The 26,616-nt window shown below is 48.9% G+C and overlaps 1 protein-coding gene across 11 annotated transcripts in view; it reads right to left on the reverse strand.

Moving 5' to 3' along the window:
- Pfrx (6-phosphofructo-2-kinase/fructose-2,6-biphosphatase) overlaps positions 1-26,616 on the reverse strand; it is a 155,787-nt gene that overhangs the window by 78,845 nt on the left and 50,326 nt on the right. For 4 of the 11 annotated variants that reach the window (XM_065452775.2, XM_065452776.2, XM_065452774.2 and 1 more), the window contains exon 1: positions 6,703-7,632. The exons of 3 other annotated variants lie outside the window; for them this stretch is intronic. In XM_065452775.2, the coding sequence (XP_065308847.1) occupies positions 6,703-7,399 (697 nt within the window). In that variant the 5' untranslated portion in view covers positions 7,400-7,632. Of the gene's footprint in view, positions 1-6,702; positions 7,634-26,616 lie in introns of those variants that run through there. 4 more of the 11 variants (XR_010569864.2, XR_010569863.2, XM_065452777.2 and 1 more) reach the window with 2 other exon arrangements.

A 26,616-nucleotide genomic window follows, 5' to 3' on the forward strand; every position in this document is an offset into this window, starting at 1 on the left:
GCGCAGCACACGCGCTCTTCCCAGGTCCCTCCGCAAACGAGTCTAGTGCTTGGATTAGCAGTGACTGATGGCAGGATATTAACAGGGATACAGCTGCAGTATAACGCAATACGAGGCCGCTACGTAGAACCATGCCACGTACTCAGTCCTGCACGAGATTATAGAGTGACGAGCAGCCCTCGTACCATGTCCTTATTTTCTTCTCGGTCCGGCAACGCGTTATTTTACGCATCTATGCGCATTTACGTACAGTTGGCGATGAACGAGACGCGATGATACGCGAATCCACTCTGGGCGTTTTCTCTGCCGCGATATGCTAAGCTTGGGAAGGACATCAGCCAAGGTCAGATTATAGAGCTAAAGGCGGAGACTTGGCGCTGTAGCTCTAGCGCAGAGCTATATAGAGCCCGGATATGTTACACGCGAGCGTGTGGTCTGCCGTATTATCAGCGCCAACTGTTGATTACCAGAGGCGCGCTATACATACATGTATAAGGTCGTCTGCTAACGGGCCGTATATCCAATCGCGAAGGTCATGAGTACGTGTGTGTGTGCGAACATTCGGAACTTTCCAATAACGAATCGAATACTGCTCTATTCGACTCGCTCTTCGAATTGCATTGTCACTATTCGCAAATACGAATAGTTTTCGAATAGTTTTCGTATACCTCAGATCCCCAACTGTGCAATAAATTTAATACCGACGGCCATAGTAGACACAAAGCACGAAATATTACTTAGTGGAGCAAGCAACAATCAGGGAGCCACACTCCCTTAAGGCTAAACAGTATTCCTGACCATGCGATTAAATTTATTGGCGGCTCCTAAACCTCCGCTCGTGCTTGTTAATAAACAGCGCTGAATAACGCGCAGCGTAATGACAGAAACTTGATCTACGAGCTCTCCCTTGAAATAGGCCTCGACACCCATGATGGGAAAACGGCAAGCGTGACACTCGTTTTTAAATCGGGCGATAGAAAACTCAAGACAAAACTGAAGGCCGATTTCACTAACGTCGATATGTTGCAAAATATTCGAACACATTTCATATAGTGACATATTTGAATTCCTTGACTCAAATGCTTTCTTTACACCTTCCCAGCACGGATTCCGAAGAGGTTATTCCGACAACACATAACTAATCCAATTCCAGCATTACATATCCAAAACCATTGACAATAATAGTCAGGTAGACGCGGTACCTTAGATTTTCAAACATATGTTCGACACTGTGCGAGCATATGCTCTTACATATAAAGCTTGCTGCTTTAAATGTAAATGAGAACGTGCAAAATTGGATACGAAAGTATTTAAATGGAAGAACAGAGTCTGTCGTCCTAAAAAACGTCAAATCTTCACAAACAACCGCGTCTTCGGGTGTTCATCAGGGAAGCGTACTGGGGCCCTTGTTATTTTTACTCGACATAAATGACACTGTCGAAAATATTACATCACCCATAAAGCTATTTGCCGACGACTGTGTAATATAGAGAAATTACTGCTGAAAATGAAATATGTACTTGGCGAACGGAATTTGATAAGTTAGCGAAATGGTGTAAAAGATGGAACATACAGTTAAATATTAAAAACTGCAGTAGCGTAAGTTTTCCCAGAAAAATATCCAAATTACAGTACCGATATAACATTAATTGCACGCTTATCGACATACGCTCGGAAGTGCCTAGGAGTCTATTTCGCTGAATCATTCACTTTGCATAAGCAGATTGACACTGTGATAGCAAAAGCTGGCAGGATGCAACATTTTATTCGCAGAAATTTTAGATAGGCAACGCGCGAAGTTAAGGAAACTTTACACTTCTTACATGTCAGGACAATACTAAACAAGATTATGAGATTTAGCGTGTCAAAACCACTTTCTAATTATCTGACACGCCGTAGTGGGGGACTCCGGAAATTGGGACCACCTGGGGCTCTTTAACGTGTACCTAAATCTAAGTACACGGGTGTTTTCGAATTTCGCCCCCATCGAAATGCGGCCGCCGTGGCCGGGATTCGATCCCGCGGCCTCGTGCTTAGCGGCACAACACCATAGCCACTAAGCAACCACGGCGGGTGTCAGGACAACGCTCGATTATGCCTGTGTAATATGGGATCCTTATCAAGACTACCTCATTAATAGACTGGAAAAACTGCACAATTAAGCAGTAAGGTTTCTTTGTAATAATTACAGCCCGTACGCTAGCGTTTCAGGCATGAGGGCCACTTTGGGTTGGGATCTGCTACATGTGCGTAGGCAGAAGCCAAGGCTCAAATTGACTATTGCCCCCAATATGCAACAGTCAAACAGGTATAAATCGCTACAACTCTCTGCTGGAACCAGATTACATATCCACTCGCTGTGATAACGTCAAGAAATCTTAGCCTGTAACTGCAGAACAAACATTTTTTACAACTCCTTATTTCAGAAAACAATAAGACAATGGAACAGCCTGCCAAATGATATAGAAAATGTGTCAAATGTGCTGTAACGTCGCTCCTGTAAAACAATTCTACGTGCTTTATCTCACGTTTGTTTTCACCTTACTCGCATGTGCTTCTCTAAATACTACTGTAGTACTTTGTCAGTATATTTGTGCAAAAAGAAGTTTTTCTGTTCCCTTAATTTATGGCAATGTATAGGTATTCTGTAAATAAATAACTAACCCTGTGAATATACTAGGATGTGAAGGTCGATGATAGAACACACGATGAATTTTCGAAAACGATTAGGAAAGTATTCGATATTTGATTCGTGTCGATAGCTTCTGGCTCTATTCGATTCGTATTCGATTCGGTGTAAAACAAGAATAGTAGTTGCGCACCTCCTAGTCATTAGCTGTGATTTTCCGTGTGCGCTGGCGATCTCGGGTACCACTGATTGATTGATTGATTGATTGATTGATTGATTGATTGATTGATTGATTGATTGATTGATTGATTCGTGTGGTTTAACGTATGGAAGTAACGCACGCGTGCTTTTATGAAGCGCAGTAGTGGGAGGTGGGTTGGATGGGAACACTCTTGCATTCCGCTCGCATTGGACTCGGGCGGCAATCGAACCTGCGACTTCGTGCTCGGCAGAAAAACGCAATACATCCACTGACGGTGGGTGCAAGGCACACTATAAGCTAACAATCGCAGCAGCATTCACGAGACGTTACCGTCTACAACTGCATAGGTGAGAGGCCACCACTCCGGATGCTGAGCCTGCGGCAGGACGGAGGTACACTCGCTCGCACGTGGAACAACGTAATCAAGAAATATCAATTAAATAAGAGAAACCAGGCAAAACGATACGAAAGAATAATCGCTAGAAGTAGACATACAAAACCGAACCGGTGAACAATGTCGCAAGCGTGAGAGCAGCCCGATATACACGGAACTAATACCGTGCTCGTAACTCTCCCAAGAGAGAGGGCGACTTGAAAAGGAAACACGTCGGTGCGGCTGCGATCGTGCGTGACCGGGGCCCCCTCGGGAACGAAACTCCTGGTCCTCCCCAAACTGACTATAGTTCGCCGAATCGAAGTACGAGAACATCCACACACCCGCCCGACCCGAACTCAATCGATGCGCGGACGACAAGCCTAACCTCGAGCCTGCCCCGTCACGCTTTCTCGAAGCGGAACGAGTCGTCTCTCTCCTTTCGTCTTTCATATCTTTCTAGCCAGTTTCGTACTAGCTCGTCGCGCCTATCATCGTCGTGACCGTGCGTGATATTAGCAGAAGTGTCTTTCTTTTAATGCGAAGCATTCTTCTCCCAGTCAACCCAGTTTTACAGCGAAATTGTATATGGCCAGTGTTGCGTGAATTTTTGTTCTCCGAGAACAAAAGCTATCTCCATCAATGGCTCATACCACCGTAAGCTCTCGTGATCCCGTAAGCAAGCAAAAAATGCAATGGCTCATAGCCCCGTAAGGCAGATGCTACAAGCACTCAGCAAACTGAAGCGAACAGCGCTTAAATTGCTTCTAATCACGCGTACAACACACAGAACAGCATGTCGTAAACTGTCATCATCAATGGCTCATACACCAGTAAGCAAGAAAATAATGCAATGGCTCATAGTCCCGTAAGGTGCATGGCTACTCACTTTGCGTGAATTAGCTGAGATGACTCTATCCCTGTTGTCGTTGTCGGTGATTTCAATGTGGATGTGTCGGTACTGGTTTACGCGTTCCGTGTGGCAGACATATCCCTTGTGATGCCAGATCGATCCGGCCCAACCGACCACCCAGCGGCGTACGTGCATCGATTTGACATTATCAAAGAATGTGATCGCAGTAGCGAGTGAAATAATGACCCCCGATCAAGACAATAATACATGAGTGTGCGTACTTTCGTCACGATGACCACCCACCAAGACAATAAATGAGTTCGAACCTTTCTTCAAAGTTATGTGTCACCTCCGTGTCGTGTGCTAAACAGCTTCGCTGGTCAACCAGCTTCACAGAAAAGAAGCGGCTCGTGATTCTTTTGTGGTACATCTCGGCGTTTTCGTCGGCCGATCCCGAAAATTGTGCAGTCTAAGAAAAGCAGCCTGTAAATAGAAATAAACTGCGGTTTCGATAGTCATCATGCGTGACTTCTACCTGAATCAATATTGAGGTCGCATACTGAAATGGCTCACTCGACTGTGTGTGCGTGTATATATATATATATATATATATATATATATATATATATATATATATATATATATATATATATATATATATATATATATATATATATATATATATATATATATATATATCACACATGGTTCATAACAAACATTCTCTACCAAACCAAACACGCTTCGCATGCTTGAATTTGAGTCTGCTTAAATGCATTTGAACTCGCTACGCGGGCAATAAGCATTCAGTTGTTTCTTTCTTTCTGGGGGTGGGGGTGGAGGGCTACATTAATATAGGGATCTTGAAGCCAGTCACATTAAAATCGGATTCGTGAAGACAGTCGTATTCTAAACCGATTTCGTTTTGATTTTTAAAGAAAAAGCTGTGCTCCGAGATATTCATGCAGAATCTTGTCACTAATCGGGGCTAATTACGCACTCCGGATCTCGCCATGTCGCGAATTTCTAAAAACATTCTTCTGGACTCGTATGAGAGCTGAATGTACCAAATAATAAAAGGTCAATGACCTGTCCTACAAACATTTCGACTCTGCGAAGGCCCAGGCGATTCAGCTCAGCAGCGGAATACCGGGCCACACGTTACTCATCTCTTAAATGAACGATTCATGTCAGATGTCTACTGCGAGTATACAAGCACCATCATATGTTGTTATAAGCACGTGCTCGCGTTTTCTTTTATGGTTTTATATATCGCTGCAATCGAAACGGAGCACAACAAAGCTGATACATTAAAAAGAGAACATCCTATTTTCTTCAACAATCACTGCATTGCATCGTAGTGTTCCACGTAGTGTTCCTATAAGTGCTGCAATTAGAACCAGGACCGCATGCAGTGAAGACAGATCGAGTATAGATTGAACAAGTCTGGTTAGCACCAAACCCATGCATTCTCGACATGTGATAGGTACAACGCTTTAGATGACTACATCGTAGTTTGGGAACAGCTCGATCCAAGACTACGTGCAGTGGCCAATGATCGTCCCGAGACAAAGGACTGTCGTGCACTGTAGCTAGTACAAACAAAAGCGTGCAGCCAGTTTGACAGCTGTCTTGCATGTCATAAGAAGGAGTGCATCACAAACTTTATTTACGCTAAGCACGTTTCCAGACGATAATTCTGGTAAGACGTTCTGGTTGGTACCCAAGCAATGACTTTGTTAGAGGCTTTCGAATCATCATCATCATCGTCATCATCATCATAATCTTGTTTGAAAGGACGCTAAAGGATGTGGTCCAATATTCGCCGTAGACTAAACAGACAGCGAAGTGGACAGCAGCCAACTCGAGTCTCGCCAAAAATTCTGACAAAGCCGGTGCAAAAGACGACTTCGCTAAGCCAGCAATGGAGACAAGAACGAAGCCGACTAATTTTCTGTCAAAACAAGGCGGCGGCTGGGTCGTCTGCACGGTCGTCACTAATCCTTGAAGCTTGTGCGCAAGAAAACACATCCGTGTTTCTGCCCACGTTGTGTTTTCCTTCGGTTCGCAACCGCACTGCGTTAAAAATACACTTTCTTTTTTTCGGCGTTGGTGTCATCTTTATTTGTTTGTTTTGTCGACACGGATCGGCGACGAGCCGGAGACACGCGTTCCAAACGTGTTTCAATACCTGGGGCTCTAAGGTGTCTTCCTTGGGCGCCGAAAATATACTGGCTTCAATGCTGGCTAGACTGTGAATACAGCTTTACAAAGATCGATTCTGCTTACACCGGTTAGAAACGTCGATCTCACTGCCCCCCTCCCCCGATTACTGTTTCACAACTGAACTCTTATTTCTTCAGCAGAAAACGGCGCATTATCGTGGTAGAAAACCCCTGCAGAGATAATTATCAGCTGAGGAAAACGAAGCCCGTCTATCTCTTCCTTTTTATTTATGTTACCAGCGCCCTACAAACGCTAGTTGCGGCGTTTGTGGTACCTGCACCTTCTAGCTCTTTTGTCTTCAAGATGAATAATAAATTCAAAAACCCACGAATCTGTTTCTAACAAAATTACGCCCTCATGCCTTTTCTTTCTATCTTTCTTTTTTCGCTCACTCCCACGGAGAGGGGCAGCGCGAGTACCTTGCCAGTTCTTGGGCCGGACGTAGACCACTCCGTATTGACCGTGCGAGTGGACGCACTCGTAGCGGCACCGGTGCCGGTAACTTCCGTGGGGCAGCGGCGTGGGCCCGGGCCAGTTGCGGTTCGCCTCGGCCATCGAGATCAGCTGATCGTGCGATATGTGCGGCGGCGTGCGCAGAGGGGTCACCTCGACCGTCTCGGCGCCCGACCTGATCTCGGACGGAGCAGTGAAGTACGGCGGTGACGACTCCGACACCTCGTCGTCGAGCTCCGCGAAGGACGGCGGCGTATGGAGGCGTTCGGACCCTGCAGGCTGTGGCTGCCGCTGTTCTTGCATGGGCAGCGGCGATGTCTGCTCCTTCCGGAGCTCTGAGCGTTCCTCTTCCGGCGGGGCCTGCGGCTTTCCAGACGACGACGCTTGCTGCTCACCGGAAACTGACTGCTGCTTTTCAGGCGCTAACTGATTTCTGATTTCCGGTGGTGACTGCGGCTTCCCAGGCGGCGCCTGTCGCTTCGCAGACGGCGGCTGCCGAATATCCGACGGCGTCTGCCGCTTTGCGGGCGGTGCCTGTTGTGTCTGAAGTGCTGGCTGCTGTTTATCGGGCGGTCGCTGCTGGCCCGTTTCGGGCGCCGACCGCTGATCCTCGGGCGCTGCCGACTGCTTCTTTTCAGGCGGCCCCTCTGAAGGAGTCGACATGACCCCGTCGCGTGGTCCGAGGCGAACGACGGCGCGAACCTCGCCCACTGGACGCGCGGCCGGGATCCCGGCTGGCGGAGAGGGAAGGGGGGCCGACGTCGTCCGCTGCCGTCGGCGGCGCCGCTCACCCAGCGGCGCAGCGCGGCGGCAGCGCGGCGGGGCTTCGACGCGCTCCCGCCGCCGCGTCTTCCGCTCGGATGGATGAGCGCTGCCGCTACCAGGTCGCCGCCATCTTGGAGAAGTCGGAGGTTCGCGCGCCCCCTGCCGAACTTGACGCTTACCCACTACGACGATGATCAGAGCGAACGGGCGCGGGCCACAATGTGAAAAAGCCACGCGATCTTTTGACAACCCTCTTGAAATCAACGGCGGTGAGAATACGTTTATACGGAATGTTGTTGTTGTAGCCTGTCACACGTGTGGCCCCCACTCACGATGGGGGACTGGCCAAGAAATGGGCGGATTATTCCAAATTAATATGGAGCATAAATTTCCTAATATCTATGCAATTAGCATTGATTAGCGTGGAATACCTGTTAAAATAAAATCAGGAAGAATTATTTTAAAAGTAAAAAAAAAGAAAACTTTAGCAGGGCATTCGTTTAGATTCTGTAAGGAATGTTTGGACAGCGAAGCAAGCATCCCTATGGCTGAATCCCAATGTGGAAGCCTCGAACGAAAGAATAGCAGGTTCTGTCAAGTCCAGGCCAATTCTTCGAAAAGGTATTTCCAACAATCTTTTTCTTGCCGCAGTAAAGCAGTGACATGACAGAAGAAAGTGCTGTATCGTCTGCTCCTCATTACAAAATCAACAGAGGGGGGAGGCAACCAAAGCCGACCAGTGTAAGTAGAAATTCAGGGAGGGAACGCGGCAACGTAATTTGGTGAGAGGGACCTCAAGCATCTTTGTGTAACAGGTTTCGCTACGCCAGGGAAATTTCAGGTACTTATAATCTGGAGAAGCAGTCAGATCTGGGTTTGATATGGGTAATCTAATTGATCACAGTAGCAAACACCCTGTGTCTGCTACTGTGGGCGTGAACTCTCCGGGCGTCTTTCTCTGTCTCCGACCTCATCCCCTCTCACCCGTTTGGCAGGGTAGCCAATCGGATGCTTGGTTAACCTCCTTGCCTTCCCCCCCCCTCTCTCTCTCTCTCTGTATTCTACGTGAGATTATTAGAGGACGAGATCGAGCTGGACTAGCCGTCTAATGCGTACAGTGGCCTGTCGAAGTAAATAGTTTTCGGGTGCCAAAGGCGGCGAAACGAGGTAGGCCGGTGGCAACCGAGATCTAGGACTCGTGATGGCATTAGTAAATTTCCAGAAAGAATTGGGCAGAGCCAGCCACAGACTTTCGTACTCCGGATATCGCAAAATAGGCTGATGATGGCGATAACTCACTACGGGCGGAACTTGGCTTCGGTTGCAAAACAACCGCAAAATTCCACGGAAGGAACTCGAGCGAACACACAGTGCGGCAGCGAGCACCTCTAAATGGTCGCGGCCACAGAGAGGAGTGGGCCGGCGAAGAGAGAGAGAGAGAGAGAGAGAGAGAGAGAGAGAGAGAGGGGGGGAAAGGGGAAAGGCAGGGAGGTTAACCAGAGAAAAAGATCCGGTTGGCTACCCTACGCTGCGGAGAGAGGGGAGGGGGAGGTAAAGTGGTAACAAAGTAGAGATAAGGAAAGTAAGGAGCGTAGACACACAAAGAGCGCAATCATGCCCTACATGGAAGCGAACGTAAACTGCCCTTTCGGCACGCGGCCACCGGTGCATTGCTGCTCGAGAACAGACGGCGCCGCTCCGATGAAGAAGAAAACTCCACAACCCCGATTTCGCACCATCAGTCTAGTACGGCGGAACGAAATCGTGATATTAAGTTGTCCCAACGCATGAAAAGTCTTTAATTCCTGTGTTTTCAGAAAAAGAAAAGGCGCATAATGCCTCAAAATTTATACTTATAGGTTTTCGAGTAAACTAAGGCAAACTTGACTTGTAATGTTATAGTGGTTAGGTATACAGGGGAAAAGCATTGAAAATCTGCGGCCTCTTTTAACGCACTGTCGCCATTGCCTTTATTGCCCGCTAAATTTAACGTGCTACTTCAGCGAGCAGAAATGGAAGACATCCAGGGCCTATGCTCGTAAACAGTGAAAAAAAAAAAAAAGACATTGTCAAATCCCCCCACGTTGCAAAATGCGCGATGCTGACAGCTCTGATTGGCCGGGACGGCTGTTGCAGCCTCTCAGATTGGCTTAAAATGCCACCATTACAGAATTCCACAATATGGCGAAATTTGACGATGCCCAGACTAGCGCGCCGTGTTTCAAGAATCGGATATACAGAGATCAGTGCAACACTCTCGTGTCTGCCGATTGTCGGGTCTCATCCATGGAGAAGGAAATGAACTGCATACAGCTTCTTTCTTGAACACCACGACAAGAAGAACAGCGAGGGAGAGAACTAAATATGCGAGCGCACTGTAAGGAAAGCCAAATAAACAGCATTGCTAATAAGCAGGTTCTTCTCTTTCTCTCTCTTTTTTTTTGCCAGATTTGCTAGCTGTTTCAACTATATTCAACAGGTGATAGACGACGACGTATGGATGCGATGTTTCGTTTTGTCGCATACTTAGTGCACGCCTGTCAGTTAACCCCGCAGCGACATACACACAGAGTTCGAAGCGAAGTTTCCGAAGTGGTATAATTAAAGAATTGAAAACTGACTGGCAGGCGCTGAGATAAAAATGTAGAGAAGTCTAAACAATTAAAACTATAGAAGAAAAAGCATTGTATAACACTGAAGTAAGAGCAAGCATAGGGGTGAACGAGGCTTTCAAAAGCATAGAGTTGTAGAGAGAAGAATTTCGCGAGAGATAACGATTCCTGAAGAGTAACAATTTGTAAAAGGCCTAACAGGGACTTAAGTTACAGGGACACTAAAGATTAAAATTATTTGACCTTACGTTTTTTTTTTCTTTTTTTGATTAAAACGCCACCTTAAATGTCCCGCGCCAGCTCGCCCTGACGTCACAGACTTTAACGGTGTCTGCTCGTGCCTGATCACGAGCGGTAAAGACGCACTGGAGTGTATTCTAACAGAGCCAGAGACTGAAATGAGCGAGTTTCAATACCCCATAATGAACTACGAAGTCCCGAAATACGAAAAAATACTTCGAAATCCGTGACGACGCACTGACTTAACGGCCCGGGGCTTCGGCACAAAATGTGTGAGAGAAAGAGAAAGAGAGGGTGGGAGAGGGGGAGGGAGGGTGGAGGAAAGTTAAGAAACCCTCTTCACCAATAAGGCTAACATGACTTCCTCGAGCACAAAGCTTGAAGAGACGAGCCTAAATTGAGCAGCGTTTTTGTACATGCTTCGAGAACTATCGCTAAATGACATTACCAAGCGTGGTCCTAGATTTATCACAGGCTAAGCGAGGCCACGATTTACATGGTACGGTTCCGTGAAAACGCAAACTAAAGCCCGTCCTTACTACTACTACTACTACTGCCGCACATTTGCTTCGCCGGCCTACATCGATTCTCCGTTCGAAGCGGCCGCATGCGACTGCGTCGCCATCTGGCGCAAATGTTCCCAAACCTGCGAGCGAATCTATGACCTCCGAGAATGGAAAGCCTGCCTACGCCGGTAGCGCGCACCGGATCTCGGACAAGCGCGCGCGCGCCTAGTGTGACTCAAAATAGCGCTAACAGAAGTCGCCTCCTCCTCGGATGCAAGGCAACGAAATGAAATGGCGCAGAAGCTAGCCTATTGCAGTGAAGTTTTCGCTCGGGGACTAACTACCATTGGAGACAAACAACGCCCCACTTCTCTACTCACTCTTCTAAACAATTTTTTTAAAAAAGCATTATGTCGCCTAATATCTTTTAACTGTAATGCTGTCTTTGTAGAATGAGTTAATTCGAAATCAATGAGTACGCGAAAGTACAGTGGGTATGCGTTGTATTACACAATTATATCCTATAGTATCAGTGTGATGGCCAGTGCCTCCACAAGTCGGACCAATTTGTGCATTGCGGCGCAGAATGCTTTAACAATTAGGAACATATTTCTTCACCAAGCCAGCGAACAAGCCACACGGCCCCCTATGTTGCGTCAGAGAGATCTCGGAAACTGTAGCTACTTGCGGGGCACGCCGCGCAGAAGTGAATGCACCAACATATTTCGCACCATCGCGCGTAGACACGGGGGCGCGGTAGTCCGCGGCGAACGAGTGCCAAACCCTGCGGAAAGCGACGTTGCTCGGCGCGCAATGGTCCGGTACTTTTTGGTTCCGGAGACGAATCCAGTTCGTTATATCTATCAGCAGGTCAATTTCATTTTCGTTAGAACGAGGTTTAAAATGCATGAATCTCTATGGGGATTTCAAGTGGAATTTAATTTACTTCGCTATATACATTACTTCGATATAACGAGGATCGAGTGCTCTACCAATCGTTCCCATGGTGGGTGAACGATCGCAGCGCCGGAGTTCCCTCTAGTAACTGAAGGAAACTATCACGACAGCATCATGACCACGAGTATGTCATGCATTTCATGTGATGATGCATGACATATATGCATGTTATGTTATGCATGTACCGATATATATATGCAGGGGGTCCCAATTGTCATGCACCGGGATTTAAAAATATGCAAATGTCACTAGCTGGACAGAACCAAGCTACTGTTGTTTGCCGTCGCTTGAAGATAATCGTATTCTTTTTTTGCATATATCCGCTGGTTAGCGAACTTGCAAGGTGGCGTCGCCAACCGTCGTTGCTTTTTTTTTTTTGCTTTTTATGGCTTGCCAAGCCTCTGCCCACGTCAAAAGTGGGCATTTTTGCGTATTGCACAAACGTACTTTGTATAATAGAAGCGAAATTATCAATACTGTAGAAGCGTAAGATCAAATTTCCTTGGTGTCCCCTTCACTTAATACTGCTCTTTAGCGTTCCTTATTCGAGTGCTGATGCTGAAGTGCACACATCAAAGACATTGGCAGTGTGCGAATTTCAATATTTATCGAAAGTACGCTTCACAGTGGGTACAACAAATGTTGGAAGCGTAATACAAGCGGCACAGGGATAAAATGCCGCTTAATAGAATTGCATATTCGGGGAAATTGGCACCAATCCATCTTCTGAAAGCACCAATTCTAGACACGGACAAGCGAAAGCCTAGTCCGAGTCATAGAAACAGCACTCGTCTTGTGTTCTTTGACCTGTTCGTCTTTATAAAAGTGCTGCTGTACAAAAAAAACGAAAAATGAATAAAAAAAGAGAAACACAGGAACGGATAAAACGCCGCTCATCACATAACCATCATTGAGGCGCCACACAAAGACACCGCTGAAGCAGGAAGGACGGAACAACGTTTTTTTTTAACTAAATGTACGCTACTACAAAAAAAACTCGGATAAACTTATGATGCGGAGAAGAGCTCGAGTTCCGCTTCGCAACATTTTAGTTACAAGCAGCACGCGGTGAGTTCCGACTGGGCGTGCAAGAGGGCACCGAATCCGTGACATATGCTGCAAGCCTGGCAGACTTGGCCCACGTGCGATTCGTTGCTGCAAAACATTCGGCAGCCGGAAGGGCCCAAGCGGCAACAGATGGCGCGCGGTGCTAGAGTGCACGAGCGCGAAAAAACACTGCAGGGCGTCGACACAACCGTCTCGTTCCCTTCCACGCCTCCCGTCTTTCGTGGACACTTAACGGCGACGACAACGAAGCTGCCCTCTATAGCCCGACTTTATCTGGAGTCATCTGTTGTAATACGCTACATATACGTTTCCCTACACTTGCTCGGCACGAGAATCGGGCATCAGATAAGTATATGTACGGGCTACATACGGGTAAGTATATAGCATGCAATATATGATGCTAGAGAGTTACCAACGTTGGCAGTGTGGTACACCTCTACGCATGTGTCTTACGCATCTGCGTAAGAATTTAACCACCCCAGAGGGATCGGAGTACAACAGCGTACTCGTGGACTGTGCGCGACGTGCGTGTCCTTTTGGTAAATGAGTGTCGTTGGTGACGCATGCGCAGTGACCGTCAAGCATCGAAGAAAAAAACGAGGCCCACTCGCGTGAACTTTCACTCCACGTCAAGCAAAGTCTCCACAACGCTTATTCAATAGAGGGCGCTGCGATCCCGCACGCTAACGTGAAGTCTATCCGTCACAAAGTGGGACACTTGTCCAGATCATGGCCTCCTCTAAGAATAGAGGAGGCGATGTCAAGGCTATCTTTTTGCGTTCTTCGTACAGTCAAGCTCGTGTATTTTCCGTATCTGCGTACGCTGTAGTTTCTATTAAACTCTGTTGGGATAATCAGCTGTCAGGTAACCTACCACCCCACAAGTCTGCAGTTATTAAGTAACAATAACAAACTCGTAAGAAAGGGTCCATTGGTCAGCAAATGTCATCATCACTCATCATCACTACGCAGAGCACTTAACGAATGCGGCAGGTATGAAGGATCCCAGCACAATCTGCGCGTTTAAAAGAGCGTTTCAACAGGCGCCGACAAGAACAGTTACGACAACGATGACGAATCCAGGCACACCCGAGCCAGTTGAAAGGCCGCTGCAGCTGTCGCCGTAAAACAAAAGTGCAACGGGAGCCCGTCGCCGACAAAGCCAACGGTCGGCCGGCTTCCAATGTCGTCGGGCTGATGCGCGCGCACACGTGTATATATATACGGCGCTCCAATTCCGAGACCACCACCGATCGCGTATCTCCGTATGGCGCACGCGGTGCCTCACCGGTTTCGTTTTTTTTTTTGTTTCATTGTTTTTCTTTCCGGCATACCCATTGAACACCGGCGCGACCTCGCGCTACGCCGACGCGTCCCATTTCTGACGCAGCGCCGACACACGAGCGGGCAGGATGAGGAGATGAAATAGAGACAAGAGGCACGAGGAGGGGGGGGGGGGGGTGCGGGGGGGGGAGAGAAAGAAAGAAAATAAAAGAAAAGAAAGAGTAAATGAAAAGAGCCCAAAGAGCGGCGTAATATCGAGCTCAATGAAAAATAGAGAACATTTGGGGGGGGGGGGGGGGGGGGGAGGACAGCTCTCCGGCGTTCCGCGTTCCACAACGCAGGGCGGCGAGCGCGGGGTGATCCAGTTTCGTACGGCGGGCCTCTCGCTGCTAATGCGTCTGGCGGCCGGCGTGGAAGCCGCAACTACAACACGGAGGCGACGCCGTGGCGCCAAAGGCACTCCGGACAGACCACGCGCCGAGACTCTCTGAGCAAACGAAAACCCTTCTATAAAGCGAAGACGCAGAGTTTATGGGAATCGGGACCGTCAGACCTCGAGTTTTATAAAGCTTAACAGAAATATTAAGAGGTGACCATGGCATTGCGATCATTATTAATTCAGCCCATATATTTGTCTGATATTCGGGCCTGTGGCTTCAGACGTTCTCGTGGCGTCATTTATTACGCTTTGTCTTTCTAAATTTCAAAACAGTCAGATTATTATTATTTATTTTTTTAATACAGCGAGACAATCTCGGCGCACGTGCGAATCGTGGCACATATATAATGCCGCATTTTTGTTCAAAATGATGAATTTGCGACGCCGCAAGGTTGTTTGAAACCAGACGGACGAAGGCTCGGCAAATTCATGTTCTAACCACCACATGCGTGCTTTAATTCATGCTATAGACACTAGCACCAGAGTTTCCCCAAGTATAATGCCTGGCTAATTGCAGGAGGCGTCTACAGCACGCCTCCTGCAGAGATGCTTTCAGAGATGCTTTTCTTATTATTTGTTTCTGCGTGTACATGTATCATCTATTCGGGCGCACTACGTCGAAGTCCAACTGCACCCGACTCTGCAATGGCACCCGCTTGCGTGTCCTTATCGTTATCTTGTACAAATACGCCAGTTCATTGTTCTGCGCGATTGAGCTTCGTTTGACTCCATTCGAGGCGAGAGTGGTCGAGTCGGAAGTCTGGCCGACTCGAGCGTATACCTTGACCAAGTTTATACGTGCACTTTGCAAAGCAAGTCGGCTGAGTCAACACATCCCCCGGAGTCGCGCTGACTGAAACCTCCCCGGCGCACATTCGACCCGACGACCATACAGCGATCCACATTCGACCATACAGCGTTCACATGAACGCAACAGGTCAACTCGTCTCGACTTTGTCCTCGGAACCCATGCATGTAAACGTCGCTTACGAGGGTATAGAGGCGCGCAGCTCCACTCCGGCAACTTTTTTTTTTCTTCAGGAGGAGCAGAAAGAAAGTGGGAAAAGTAAAAAAAAAAATACACTCCGCAATCGGATATGTTAATTAGGAGTTATGGCAACCATGCTCGTCAAACGGAGAAGGAAACTTGCTCTCATATGCGCGCGGTTAGCGGGGAAAGTATTCATGGGGCGGCGCCGCAATGCTATCGCGGAGCAATTAGCAAGCGCATGACACTGTTTCGCTGCTACCAGATTCCATCTGCGCCCTTATTTGTCAAGGTAGCTATATTACTCGCGTTCACGTTCGACGGAACGTCGAACCGCATGTCTATTCGTGGTGCGCAATAGTTAAGCAAAGTCCTTGCGATTAGTCCTAGGGTGGTTGGGGGAAGGAGGTATTTTGCAAGCGTCCACCTAGAGGGCATGTCCATTTCGTCTGCTCGTGAACTTCTGGTTGACTGGGCAGGGATACGCGTGGGAAGGAGACAGGCGCCCCCAGCCAGTCAGAACTTCAACAGCAGACGAAACGGACAAGTCCACTAAGTGGACCTCCTCGCTCTTTGCGGCTACTGTCTCGCGGAGTAGACAACAGCTTGGGTCACTGGTTACGTGCCACAGAATCGATTTATTCATGTATTTACTTACTTCATTACACTGAACAATATGTCATATATTTTTCTTTCTCCTATAGACCCTGACCCTTGCCACTACCACTTTTGCGTACTACAGAGGGCGGTACGTATGGAAGGGAAAATTAAGCCTGCAGGGCCCACGCAAGTCACGTTGAGTCAACGTGACCGCGCACACGTACACGCGCGATCGGCGCGCAAATTGTTCCCCCGCTCACAACACAGCCGGCGCAATAAGTGTGGGCCTCGAACGAGCGAAAGCGACGCACCGCGAAGTCGGGTTCCGTTAGGCTTATCTAGAGATCGGATTCCGGCCGACTCCCCACTCGCGGCAAGGTCGCGCTTTGCATAGCCATTTCTTGCGAAACTCACGGACCCGGACGAAATTTTCATCGTATGGTTGAAAGGACTAAATGTTGAGCAAGTTAGAAACGACTCGTCGTGCTGAAAAGCAGGCGTGCATAACAAGGGTATACGCGTATGGAACTAGAAGCGTTCCAGTTGTCCATTTTGTCCGAGGACTTCTCGCCGACCACTTATTAGCTGCACCACCACCTTACCCTGCGTCTTAAATTCACGTCACGCCATACCACTTATTTAAGCACAAAAGAAAGAAGTTTGCAATTTGTGCAAACAGCACGAAATGATAAGTGGCGCGGGGCGCGCCAACGTGAAACGAGCGTCACTAATGGCTACCACGCACCAGAAAGCTAACGCAGGCTAACCAATTTCCCATGCGCACAGACGATAAAGCAATAAACCTGATAACATCGGGCGTAATAAAAAGTTTTAGTTGACCCACACATACACGAATCTCATACTGTTTAAGTAAACCTGGAGGCACTGGAATTGACCTTATCAATCACAACATCAGGTTTACTATGCATATACTCTGCGGCCGAATGCAGCAGAATGTAGCAGCTGCATGCAGAATGTAACTTTGCTAGGACGACAGCAGGTCAGCAAGGTAGATATTCCCTCGTTACCGAGCGAGCGAGCACAGCGAAAGATGAAAGCGAACGCGGAGCGCAGCGGGAGATGAAAGAGGCGATAGCGAAGACAGCGCGGGAAAGGAAGCGGAGGTGGAGGATACAATGAAAGCACAAGGCGGAAAGCGGAGGAGGAGTATGGCGAAAGGGTGATGAGGGAAGCAGAGTGCCGCACCAGACTACGAGATGGCGCCATAGTATCTGTAATCTGATGTTATGCGCGCCGCGAATTGTGTAGTAGTTTGTGGAAGGCACGCGGGCACCAGCGATTATACTGCAACCATCGACAAGTCCTGTATAAAAGCCGACGCGCTTGACCAGTGTGTCAGATGTTGTGCGCGCCAGCCAATATATCGCGAAATGAAAACACGTAAAAAGCTGCGTACAAATTTCGCATTAGGGAGTACCGTAATCATCGGTGAATTTTTTTCCAATTTCGACACTTCGAATGTTAACGCTTTAAAAAATTACGGCAGAGCAAATATCACGATGGCTGTCGAAGGCAATACGATTGCATTTCGAGCAATGTAGCGACACACCGTATTTCGGAAGCCACGTTTATTTCACATCCGTGGTGGTCATTCTGAGACTTCCGAGTGCTTCGGCTAAATGCGGCATACTCCGGTATCGTCCCACTTTACTACAGCACTGGCTTGCCATATAGTCGCCTATGAGGAGGCATGACGACGACTGTATGACGCCTATGCAGCGACGACGACGGAAGGAGGAAGAAGCAATGACGTCGACTGAGCCACAAAGGTGGCATGACGACAATGACACGCCAACCAATGATCACAATTGGTAGAACAACAATATCGTGATGATGACGACGTGAGTGCAAAGGGAATGACGACGAGTGCCTGATGACGATGGCGTGGCGACGACGGCATGATGAGTTGGATGACGAAGGTAGAATGACGGTGCTGCAACGACCACGACAGACAGACAGCCCGCGGAGCCGTTATCGTGCTGGCGGCGCCTGGCGGCCTGGAAAGAAATTACCGCCGTTGAGAGCAACGTTACTAGATTACTTGTATCTAGTATCTAGTAGCGTTGGTTGAGAGCGCGCCGGAGTTGGCCAAAGCCGCCTGCCTGGGTGCTGCATTTTCTTTTTTTTTTTCGCTGCGGCTTCTACGACGCGCCGCATGGCGCCGCCACTGTATACGGCACCGTAGGCGCATGCAACAATTGTGACTTTATCTGGTCGCCCGCGCTCGCTCGCGCTGACGGGAGTTTCACCTGCTATATGTCTTACTCCGTGCTGGTGGCCCAAGCTGAGGCAACTGGATAGGCGTAAGAGCCTATACAGATAGACTGAGAGATACGCGGGTAGGCTCACAACGGCTGAAGTAGACAAATAATGCTATAATAGAGAGAGAGAGAGAAAAAACATTTATTTGGACCACCGAGGTGGTTGCTCTTGAGGTCGAGTGGGTGGGGTCCTCATTCCAGGACTCCACTGGCCGTGGCTGCTCGACGTACTTGCTGGACGAGAGCTTCTTGTCCCGCCAGGGTATCGCCGGTCAGCTGTACCTCCCACCGCTCAAATGACGTGCTAGGCGTCTTTAAGTGTTGAGGTTTGCCCTCGCACCCCCAAGAGATGTGAAAAAGTGTAGGGCGTGTGTCGCCGCACCAGGGGCAGATGTCGCGATATGTATGTGGGAACATTTTACTGTATCTGTGTAGGTTTGGAAATGTGTTGGTCTGTATAAGTCGGAGAGCTACGGCATCTTCAGTGCTGAGATTTTTGTGAGGCGGGGGATAAATCCTGCGGTTGAGTCGCTGGATCTCCAGTCGGTCGCAATAACTGGATGGCAGGGGCATGAAGGTAAAGGGTGGGGATTGATGAGACGATTGGTCTTGCCCCGCTCGGTTGATTAGCGCTCGAGCTAGGGCGTTCGCCCTTTCATTCCCCTCCAGACCCGCGTGACCCGGCGTCCACGTGATTTGATGGTATTCTTGCAGCCTCGGGCCTAGAATCTGAGCTGCCAGCAGCGGTGTTCGTCCGTTCGTAAAGTTACGGCAGGCCTGTTGCGAGTCGGTAACGACATGGACTTCCCTGCCTACCCTGTCTTCTTGCTTTATTACCAGCGCCGCGGCTATGGTCTCAGCCGCAGCTGGGGTCTCTGCCCTCACGGAGGCCGCGAGAGTCAAGTTGTCGCTCCCGTTCACGGCGGCTACCGCGAAGAGGCCCCCCACAGGGTACGCCGCCACGTCCACGTACGTCACGTACGGGTCACCCTTGAATTGTCGGCGCTGTCTGTCGACGCGAGCCTTGCGTCGTCCTTTATGGAGTTCATGACTCATGTGCTTCGGTACCGGATTCGCCTTGATCTTGCCTCTGACCTCAGGCGGGAGTGATCGTTGCCCATCGAGGGCACGGAGCTCCGTTGCCGTTCCGGTCCGGTGGAGGATGGCTCTGCCCGCCGCCGTGTTCTGCAGTCTGGCCTTTTGCGAAGCCATAACCGCGTCCGACAGCTCAGCGAAAGTGTTGTGGATCCCGAGGGCCGCTAACTTCTCGTTTGAGGTGGTGACAGGGAGACCCAGGGCCGTTTTGTAAGCGCCTCTGATGATGGCATCGACTTGTTCTTGGTCGCGTTTGTTTAGCGAGTGATAGTGATACGGCATGCTATACGTTATTCTGCTGATCACCAGAGCCTGGACGAGGCGAATCGTGTCCTCTTCTCGCATGCCCTTGCGGCTTCTGGTAATTCGTTTTATAATCCGCGAGATCTGGTTGGTGGCCGACCTTAGGGTTTGGATGGTGTGGGAGGCTTTCAGGTTCCTCTGGATCCAAAAACCCAGAATCCTAGTCTTACTGCCTTCCGTTATCTTCTGGCCCTCAAGATAGAGGTCGATAGGGCCGGGGGACTTGTAGATTCCTCCTCCGTGCACCCGGATCACCTCGGACTTTTCGGGCGCACAACGCATCCCGCTCGCCGCCGCAAATCTCTCCACGGCCGTCGCGGCTTCTTGAAGGGTCGCCTCTTTTTGCGCTAGAGAGCCCTTGGTGGCCCAGAGCGTGATGTCGTCTGCGTACAGGGCGTAACCTAGGTCGGGGATCTTCCGCAGCTCTTTGGTCAGCGCTAGCATCGCGACATTGAAGAGAATCGGGGAGATTATCGCCCCCTGCGGTGTTCCTTTGTTCGGCACGTTGATCGTATCCGATCGAGTCGTGCCTATTCCGATGGTTGCTGTCCGGCCCGTCAGGAACGATTTAACGTAATTAAATATGCGCTCCCCGCAGCTGATGTCGTTCAGTCCCTTGAGAATGGCCTCGTGGGAGATGTTATCGAAGGCCCCTTTTAGGTCGAGTGCGAGCAGGAGGTGTTCTCCTCCCTTCGGGATGCCCTTGAGAACTTCTTCCCTTAGGATTAGGAACGCATCTTGAGCCGAAAGTCCCGGCCTGAAGCCAAGCATGGTGTGCGGGAAGAGGTCACCGTCCTCTATGTAATGTTGGAGGCGGGTTTCGATGACCCTCTCGTACAGCTTGCCGAGGCACGAAGTCAGCGAGATGGGACGCAGTGCGTCGATCGCGGGCTTCTTGCCGGGTTTTGGAATGGTCACGATTTCCGCGTGTTTCCACTCGTTTGGTACGTGGCCCTTGCTCCAGAGTTCCTCGTTTAGGTATTCGGTCAAGTCCTGGATGTGCATCGGGCTCAGGTTTCTAATCATGGCATTGGTGATTTTGTCAACTCCGGGAGCTGTGTTGCGCTGTGAGGCTCGTGCCGCGGCATACACCTCTTCCTCCGTGATGGGAGCGTCCAGCGCTGGTCTTGGTTCTCCTTCATATTTTAGGAGGCAGGGTTGTATGGGGTCGCTACCCAGGTATCGGGTTTTTAGGGTGTCAATCAAATCCTGGTCGTTTCCGGGGAACTTGTGAGCGATTTCTAGAAGCGTCCGACTAGTTGTCGATTTCGCCTTGTCGGGCTCGATCAGGCAGCGTAGGATGGCCCACGTCTGCGCCGTACTCAGGGTACCCTTGAGCGAGGTGCAAAACTGTACCCAATTTTGCTGCGTCAGCTCGTTTGCGTAATTTCTGGCTTCGTCTGTTATTTTCTCGATTCGAAGACGTAGCTTCCGGTTTAACCGCTGTCGCTTCCACCGTTTGAGGAGGCCCTCACGGGCTTCCCACAGGTGTAAGAGCCGGCGGTCGACTTCGGGCGTCTCGACCGTGCGCTGGATGGTTTTAGTGGTTTGGATGTGGGCTTCCCGGAGGTGCTGCATCCATTCCGCTATGTCTGTTATACCGTTTTCGGGCGAGGGGTACTGCCTGAATGCCTCCCAGTCCGTAAGCCTAATTTCGCCAATTGTTCTCTTGAGTTTCGGCGTGGATACCGAGATGCTGAGGATATAGTGATCGCTGCCCAATGTTTCGCCCAGGTGCGCCCATGAGTATTCCCTTACGTTTTTGACAAATGTCAGGTCCGGAAACGTGTCTCGACTTACACTGTTGCCTACTCGGGTTGGTTGGAGGAGGTTGGTTATCAATTCGAGGCCCATTTGGTCAACCGCATCGAGGAGCGACCTTCCCTTTTGCGTGTCTTGTTGGTAGCCCCAAGTCGTGTGTCTAGCGTTCATGTCTCCCACAACTACCAGCTGGTTGCAGCCAGCGGCTCTCACGCTGTCGTAAATGATGTTGCGGAAGTCGTCTTTCTGAGCCCTCGGCGGACTGTACAAATTCAGGATGAAAGTGCTACGTCTACCCCTCTTCTGCGGGAGGACTTCCACTAGCACGTGATTAATGTCATGATGTTGATAATGTTGTCCCACGGCCGTCACCGTATTGTGCACTAAAACCGCGACTTTCGGCGATCCCGCGTGTTTAATTACGTAGTAACCCCGTAGCCTGATCGGCTGGTTCCCGACCTCCTGAAGGCAGATGACGTCGGGGGGGTATAGGTGATTTTGGATGAAGAGTTGGAGTGAACTTGCCTTCTTGTTGAAAGAGCGACAATTCCACTGCTATAATAAAACATCGTGTACTTAGATTCAAATGCCTATTTACCGAAGCCGCATATTGATGGTGGCAAAATGCAACATCGCCCGTGTACCATACATTGGGTCAACAATCCAAGGTGGCCAAAATTAACCCGGCATCCCTCATTACTGCGGGCCTCATAATCAGATCGTGATTTTGGCACGTAACACCCCAGGTTTTAGTTAGCTTTCAGAACCCCCAGGTGGTCAAAATTAAACTCGAGCCCCACTCTAGGACAAACCCCTTAACCTACTGCGTGGTTTCGGAACGTTAAGTCCTAGTATTTATTATTTTTTAACAATAGCGGAGAGAGACGAAGCAAAGCAAATTAACGGCAAGCCAGGTATCCCCCCCCCCCCCCCTTTCTCAGAAGACGTTACGATTATGCATTTTTTGAGCAGTTAACAAAGCGCACTGACGACATCCGGTAGGTTATATCGGGGCACTGACAAAACAAGCACTCAAGTAGCGTTTTTTTTTTCTTTGTGCCCACTTGTTCTTTTTCTTTCGTGTTTATTGGGCGCCATGACGCAGATAGCGACACAGACCGACACGTTTCAGAAAAAAAGGCGTCATCACTCCGAGCGACGAATGGAACAATGACCGTGCGAACCGCTTCGCTTGGCCCGATTCCAAAGGCAACAACAAGCTGGGGTTCTTCACCGTGCGCAGCGGTCACATATAATACGCGGGGATATCTCGGAACGCAAGCAGAACTGCGTGCCGAGAACGGCGATGCAACCGAGGCGACAATCTCCACGAACCTCCCTGGAACGGTTCCCAATTCGTACTGGCATCGGTGGAGACGGGAACGTACTACGCACGAGAGCTTCCAAAGCGTCAGCGCGAGAAGTCTGAAGGGATCAGGCTGTCAGAGCACGATGCCCCAAGGTTCTCGTCCGTTCTCGAGGTCCATTGGCGAGGTCCCGAGGAGCAGCCTATTTACCTTTCTAATTTTCATTTCAGAACATGAGTGCTAGCAATCGCGGATACTCCGAAATTTCGCCGTATCGCTAAATTTTGAAACTACATAAATAAATAAATAAAATATGCACATTTGGCGTTGTATATTTTGCCCACCAACGATAACTGTCGCCAATCCTGCGCACACGCACTTCCTTTATTTAACACTGCGCTCGCTACGGTCCTGTCAAGAACGTGACGTCACGCTGATATGCGCATGCTGTTTGTGACCTGAAAGTATACCGGGGTCGCAGCGCTAACGAAAGACGCGCAATATGGAGAGCGATTATCCTCGGGCGATAAGAAAAAACGCCACAGAATATAATAAAAACCCAAACAATATCATCTGCTGACCGTATAGATACTCCTCAAAACATATTAGATGCTTGGAAACGTATTGGATACGTCATGCCCTTATCGGCACTGAAGTGTGGAGAGGTCCGTAATAAGCAAATACGCTTAAAATAATTGTGCAGAAACAATAGACAATAATCGACTATGTAAGCGGCTATCCGAACGCTTTAGCTTCTTAAAGTTACGGCTTTAATAAAGTAATGATACGGTCAAAGGCTATATCTGTTGCGGCGAGGACATTTAGGTAGCATTCGTTGTTTCACTGCGTCATCTCGTAGAGAGCAGAATTGTTAGCTGCTGCATTGATGATGATGATGATGATGATGATGATTCGTTGGCATTCCCTTTGAAAGGGGGTGGTGACAAATAGTCACCTAGCCTATACTTGAGTTAATTAGATACGCTATACATGCTTTTCATTCTAGCGTGTTTCTATAAGTCTCCTTAACATTTTTTTTTTTTTTTTTCTCAGAACTTCTCCATCTACCTTGCAGCGCTACCTATGCTTGCAATGGATCCGATCGTATCAATATCTTCCCTGCAACTTTTCCACCTCAACCATCTATACTCAACCATCTCAACCATCTACGCTCGTATATTGTCCGCCGTGCTAAAAGAACGAATAGCGAAGAAAGCACCGTTCCATTGGGTAAATCCTCTTCTTTTATTTAATTTGATATCGTTAAAATATATCACCCGGCATATCCACAAATATGTCCGCCGGGATACCGACCGATCCAGGTTGACCGATCTGACCGATCCAGGCAAGAGACACGCGGATACCGGTACGGTAGGCAATGAAAGCGCCACTTTAAAAGAGCGAAATAAAGAAATAACAAGAAAGAAGACATACAAAGAAATTTTCGTGTAGCCATGGCCGCAGCAGTACGCCAGAATGAACTGAACACTTTACAGAAACTTTTTATGTTTATATTTATAGAAATTACATGTTTATGTCTTCTTCCACTGTTCCTTGGCGTTTGCGCTGTTCCCTTTTATTTTATTTATTTATTTTTTCCTTTGAGGATGCAATGCAGCGCGTCCAGCCAGCGATTCTATAACACTCACCACTCAACGCCGGCTCGAACGGTGGACTGCACGGGCGTTAACACAGACAGCGCGTGGAAAAGGCGTAAGTAGAAGGAATAAATGCAAGGATTTCAGAGAAAGAGAGAGAGAGGCGCGCATCGTGAGATGCTCATCGCACGCAACCCGCCGACGTGCTGCGGTGCGCGTCGGCCCGCGCAGCGGCCGAGACTTGGCCCACATTTTTTGGGTCACTCCACACTACTTCCCGAACGCACGCCTCCGAATATTTTTTTCGAGCATCTCGTGATTTCGAGAAAGTGTTCCTTTCTGTCCGTTCCAGTGTTTCGTTCGTCAAGCGACACGGATTGTGCGCAGCTGTGGACTCGAGTGCATATCGTGTTCACGTATATATGTTACGTACGCTGTTACGTATTATGTACGATACAAACACAGCGCTGCGTTTGGTTCGTTTCCTACAGTGCCCTCGTCTTACGCGATGTGCCCATCTGTTCGGCAATGAATGACCAGCTTCGCGAAGTATGTTATCTCGGCTATGAGCGGTCGAAAGGCGGCATATACCAAAGCGTGCGAGAAAGTGTGTAGCTATAATGTAACCGAACTTATTAGGTCAACTAAGCTGTTTCTTTTCGCGGAGGAACGGATGATCTCATCATCTCTTTACACCGCTAACGTAATCGGAGAGCTTTAGCCTGTACTTAGGAGCGCTGCAGTCTACAAAACACCGTAGACTTCCGATAGGAACAGCATAGAGTTACTTTATATGCTACAAACTCTAGAGCAGCAGAAATGATAGCAGCATCGTGTAGTGGTTAATTATTTCAACCACAAATCGTCAGACATTTTTTGTTTTGTGCTTTAAGCTCCTCTAAGGGGGACAAGAAAAGAGCCAAGATGCGTTCATGATTTTGTCTGTGCCGACACCTTTAGACCAACAGACACAGACTAGTTGTCACTGACACTATAACTTTATGCACACTGGTTGATGCCACTCAACTTCACGAGATGGTGCCAACAGCCAAGCGAGGTCTACGTCTCTATATAGTATACTGACATGTCGTTGGTACGCTACGCAGAGAAACAATTAGCGGCAGTATAAGACAATGGAGCCGTTGCGCCCTCTCTGAGCAGCCGTCTTAACTCGCTGGGGTCAACGGCGCCGGGCGGTGGGCGCCCTCCCTCAGTGATCGGCGGCGGACGCACAACGTGATGTGTGGGGGGCGTGTCAACAAGTGACGAGCGCATCAAAACTCTCTCTCTCCCCCCCCCCTCCTCCTCCTCCTCCTCCCCTTCCTCACGTTCCAGGCGGGAAAATGCGCGAATGCGCGCAAATTCTAGCAGGAAAGAGGATGATGGTCGGGTAAAACGGCACACGCGGAAAACACGCGAGCGACGCGACGACAGCTGCACCACTCGCGCAAATAAAGTTGACACTCACTCACTCACTGCACCACTCGCGCTGCAGCAGCTAACAAAGGGAGCAACAATCAGAGTCGACTACCACTAGTTCGACGCCTGCCGGTCCGTAATAAGTGGTCGAATTATCCGTAAGGCCGAATGAAAGCGATAAAAGGAACGAATTCAAATAATTTTTGTTGCTTGATGTATTATGTAACGTCTTGTTTCTTGCTGATAGTGGTTGAGTGGCGATTCGAACAGTATGAGGCGAAGAGCGCCGCCGTGTTTAAACACTGTTTCAGCATGACACGACAAGAAATAAGCGTCGGCCTTAGGAGATAAAAATGAATTTAAATAAAAAAGCATCACGCCTGCGGAATAGCATCGTTGCGCGCACGAGAGGACGCCCAGTGGGGGTCGAATTAACCGAACCGACATACGCTTTCGAGTTCGAATTAAACGAGTTATTCTTTAAATAGAAATGTGTATTTTTGTGCCAGGACTTTCCAGTGCATTCGAATTAATCGAAATGTCGAATTATCCGATTCCAATTAACGAGATCCGACTCATATAACGAGGACTAAGGAAGTTACAAAAACGGCAATAACAGAAACGTGCAGCGGGCTCGAACAAATGCGACTCTCTCG

Source organism: Dermacentor albipictus, chromosome 6 (assembly GCF_038994185.2).
Source record: "Dermacentor albipictus isolate Rhodes 1998 colony chromosome 6, USDA_Dalb.pri_finalv2, whole genome shotgun sequence".
In the NCBI taxonomy this organism is placed as follows: domain Eukaryota; kingdom Metazoa; phylum Arthropoda; class Arachnida; order Ixodida; family Ixodidae; genus Dermacentor; species Dermacentor albipictus.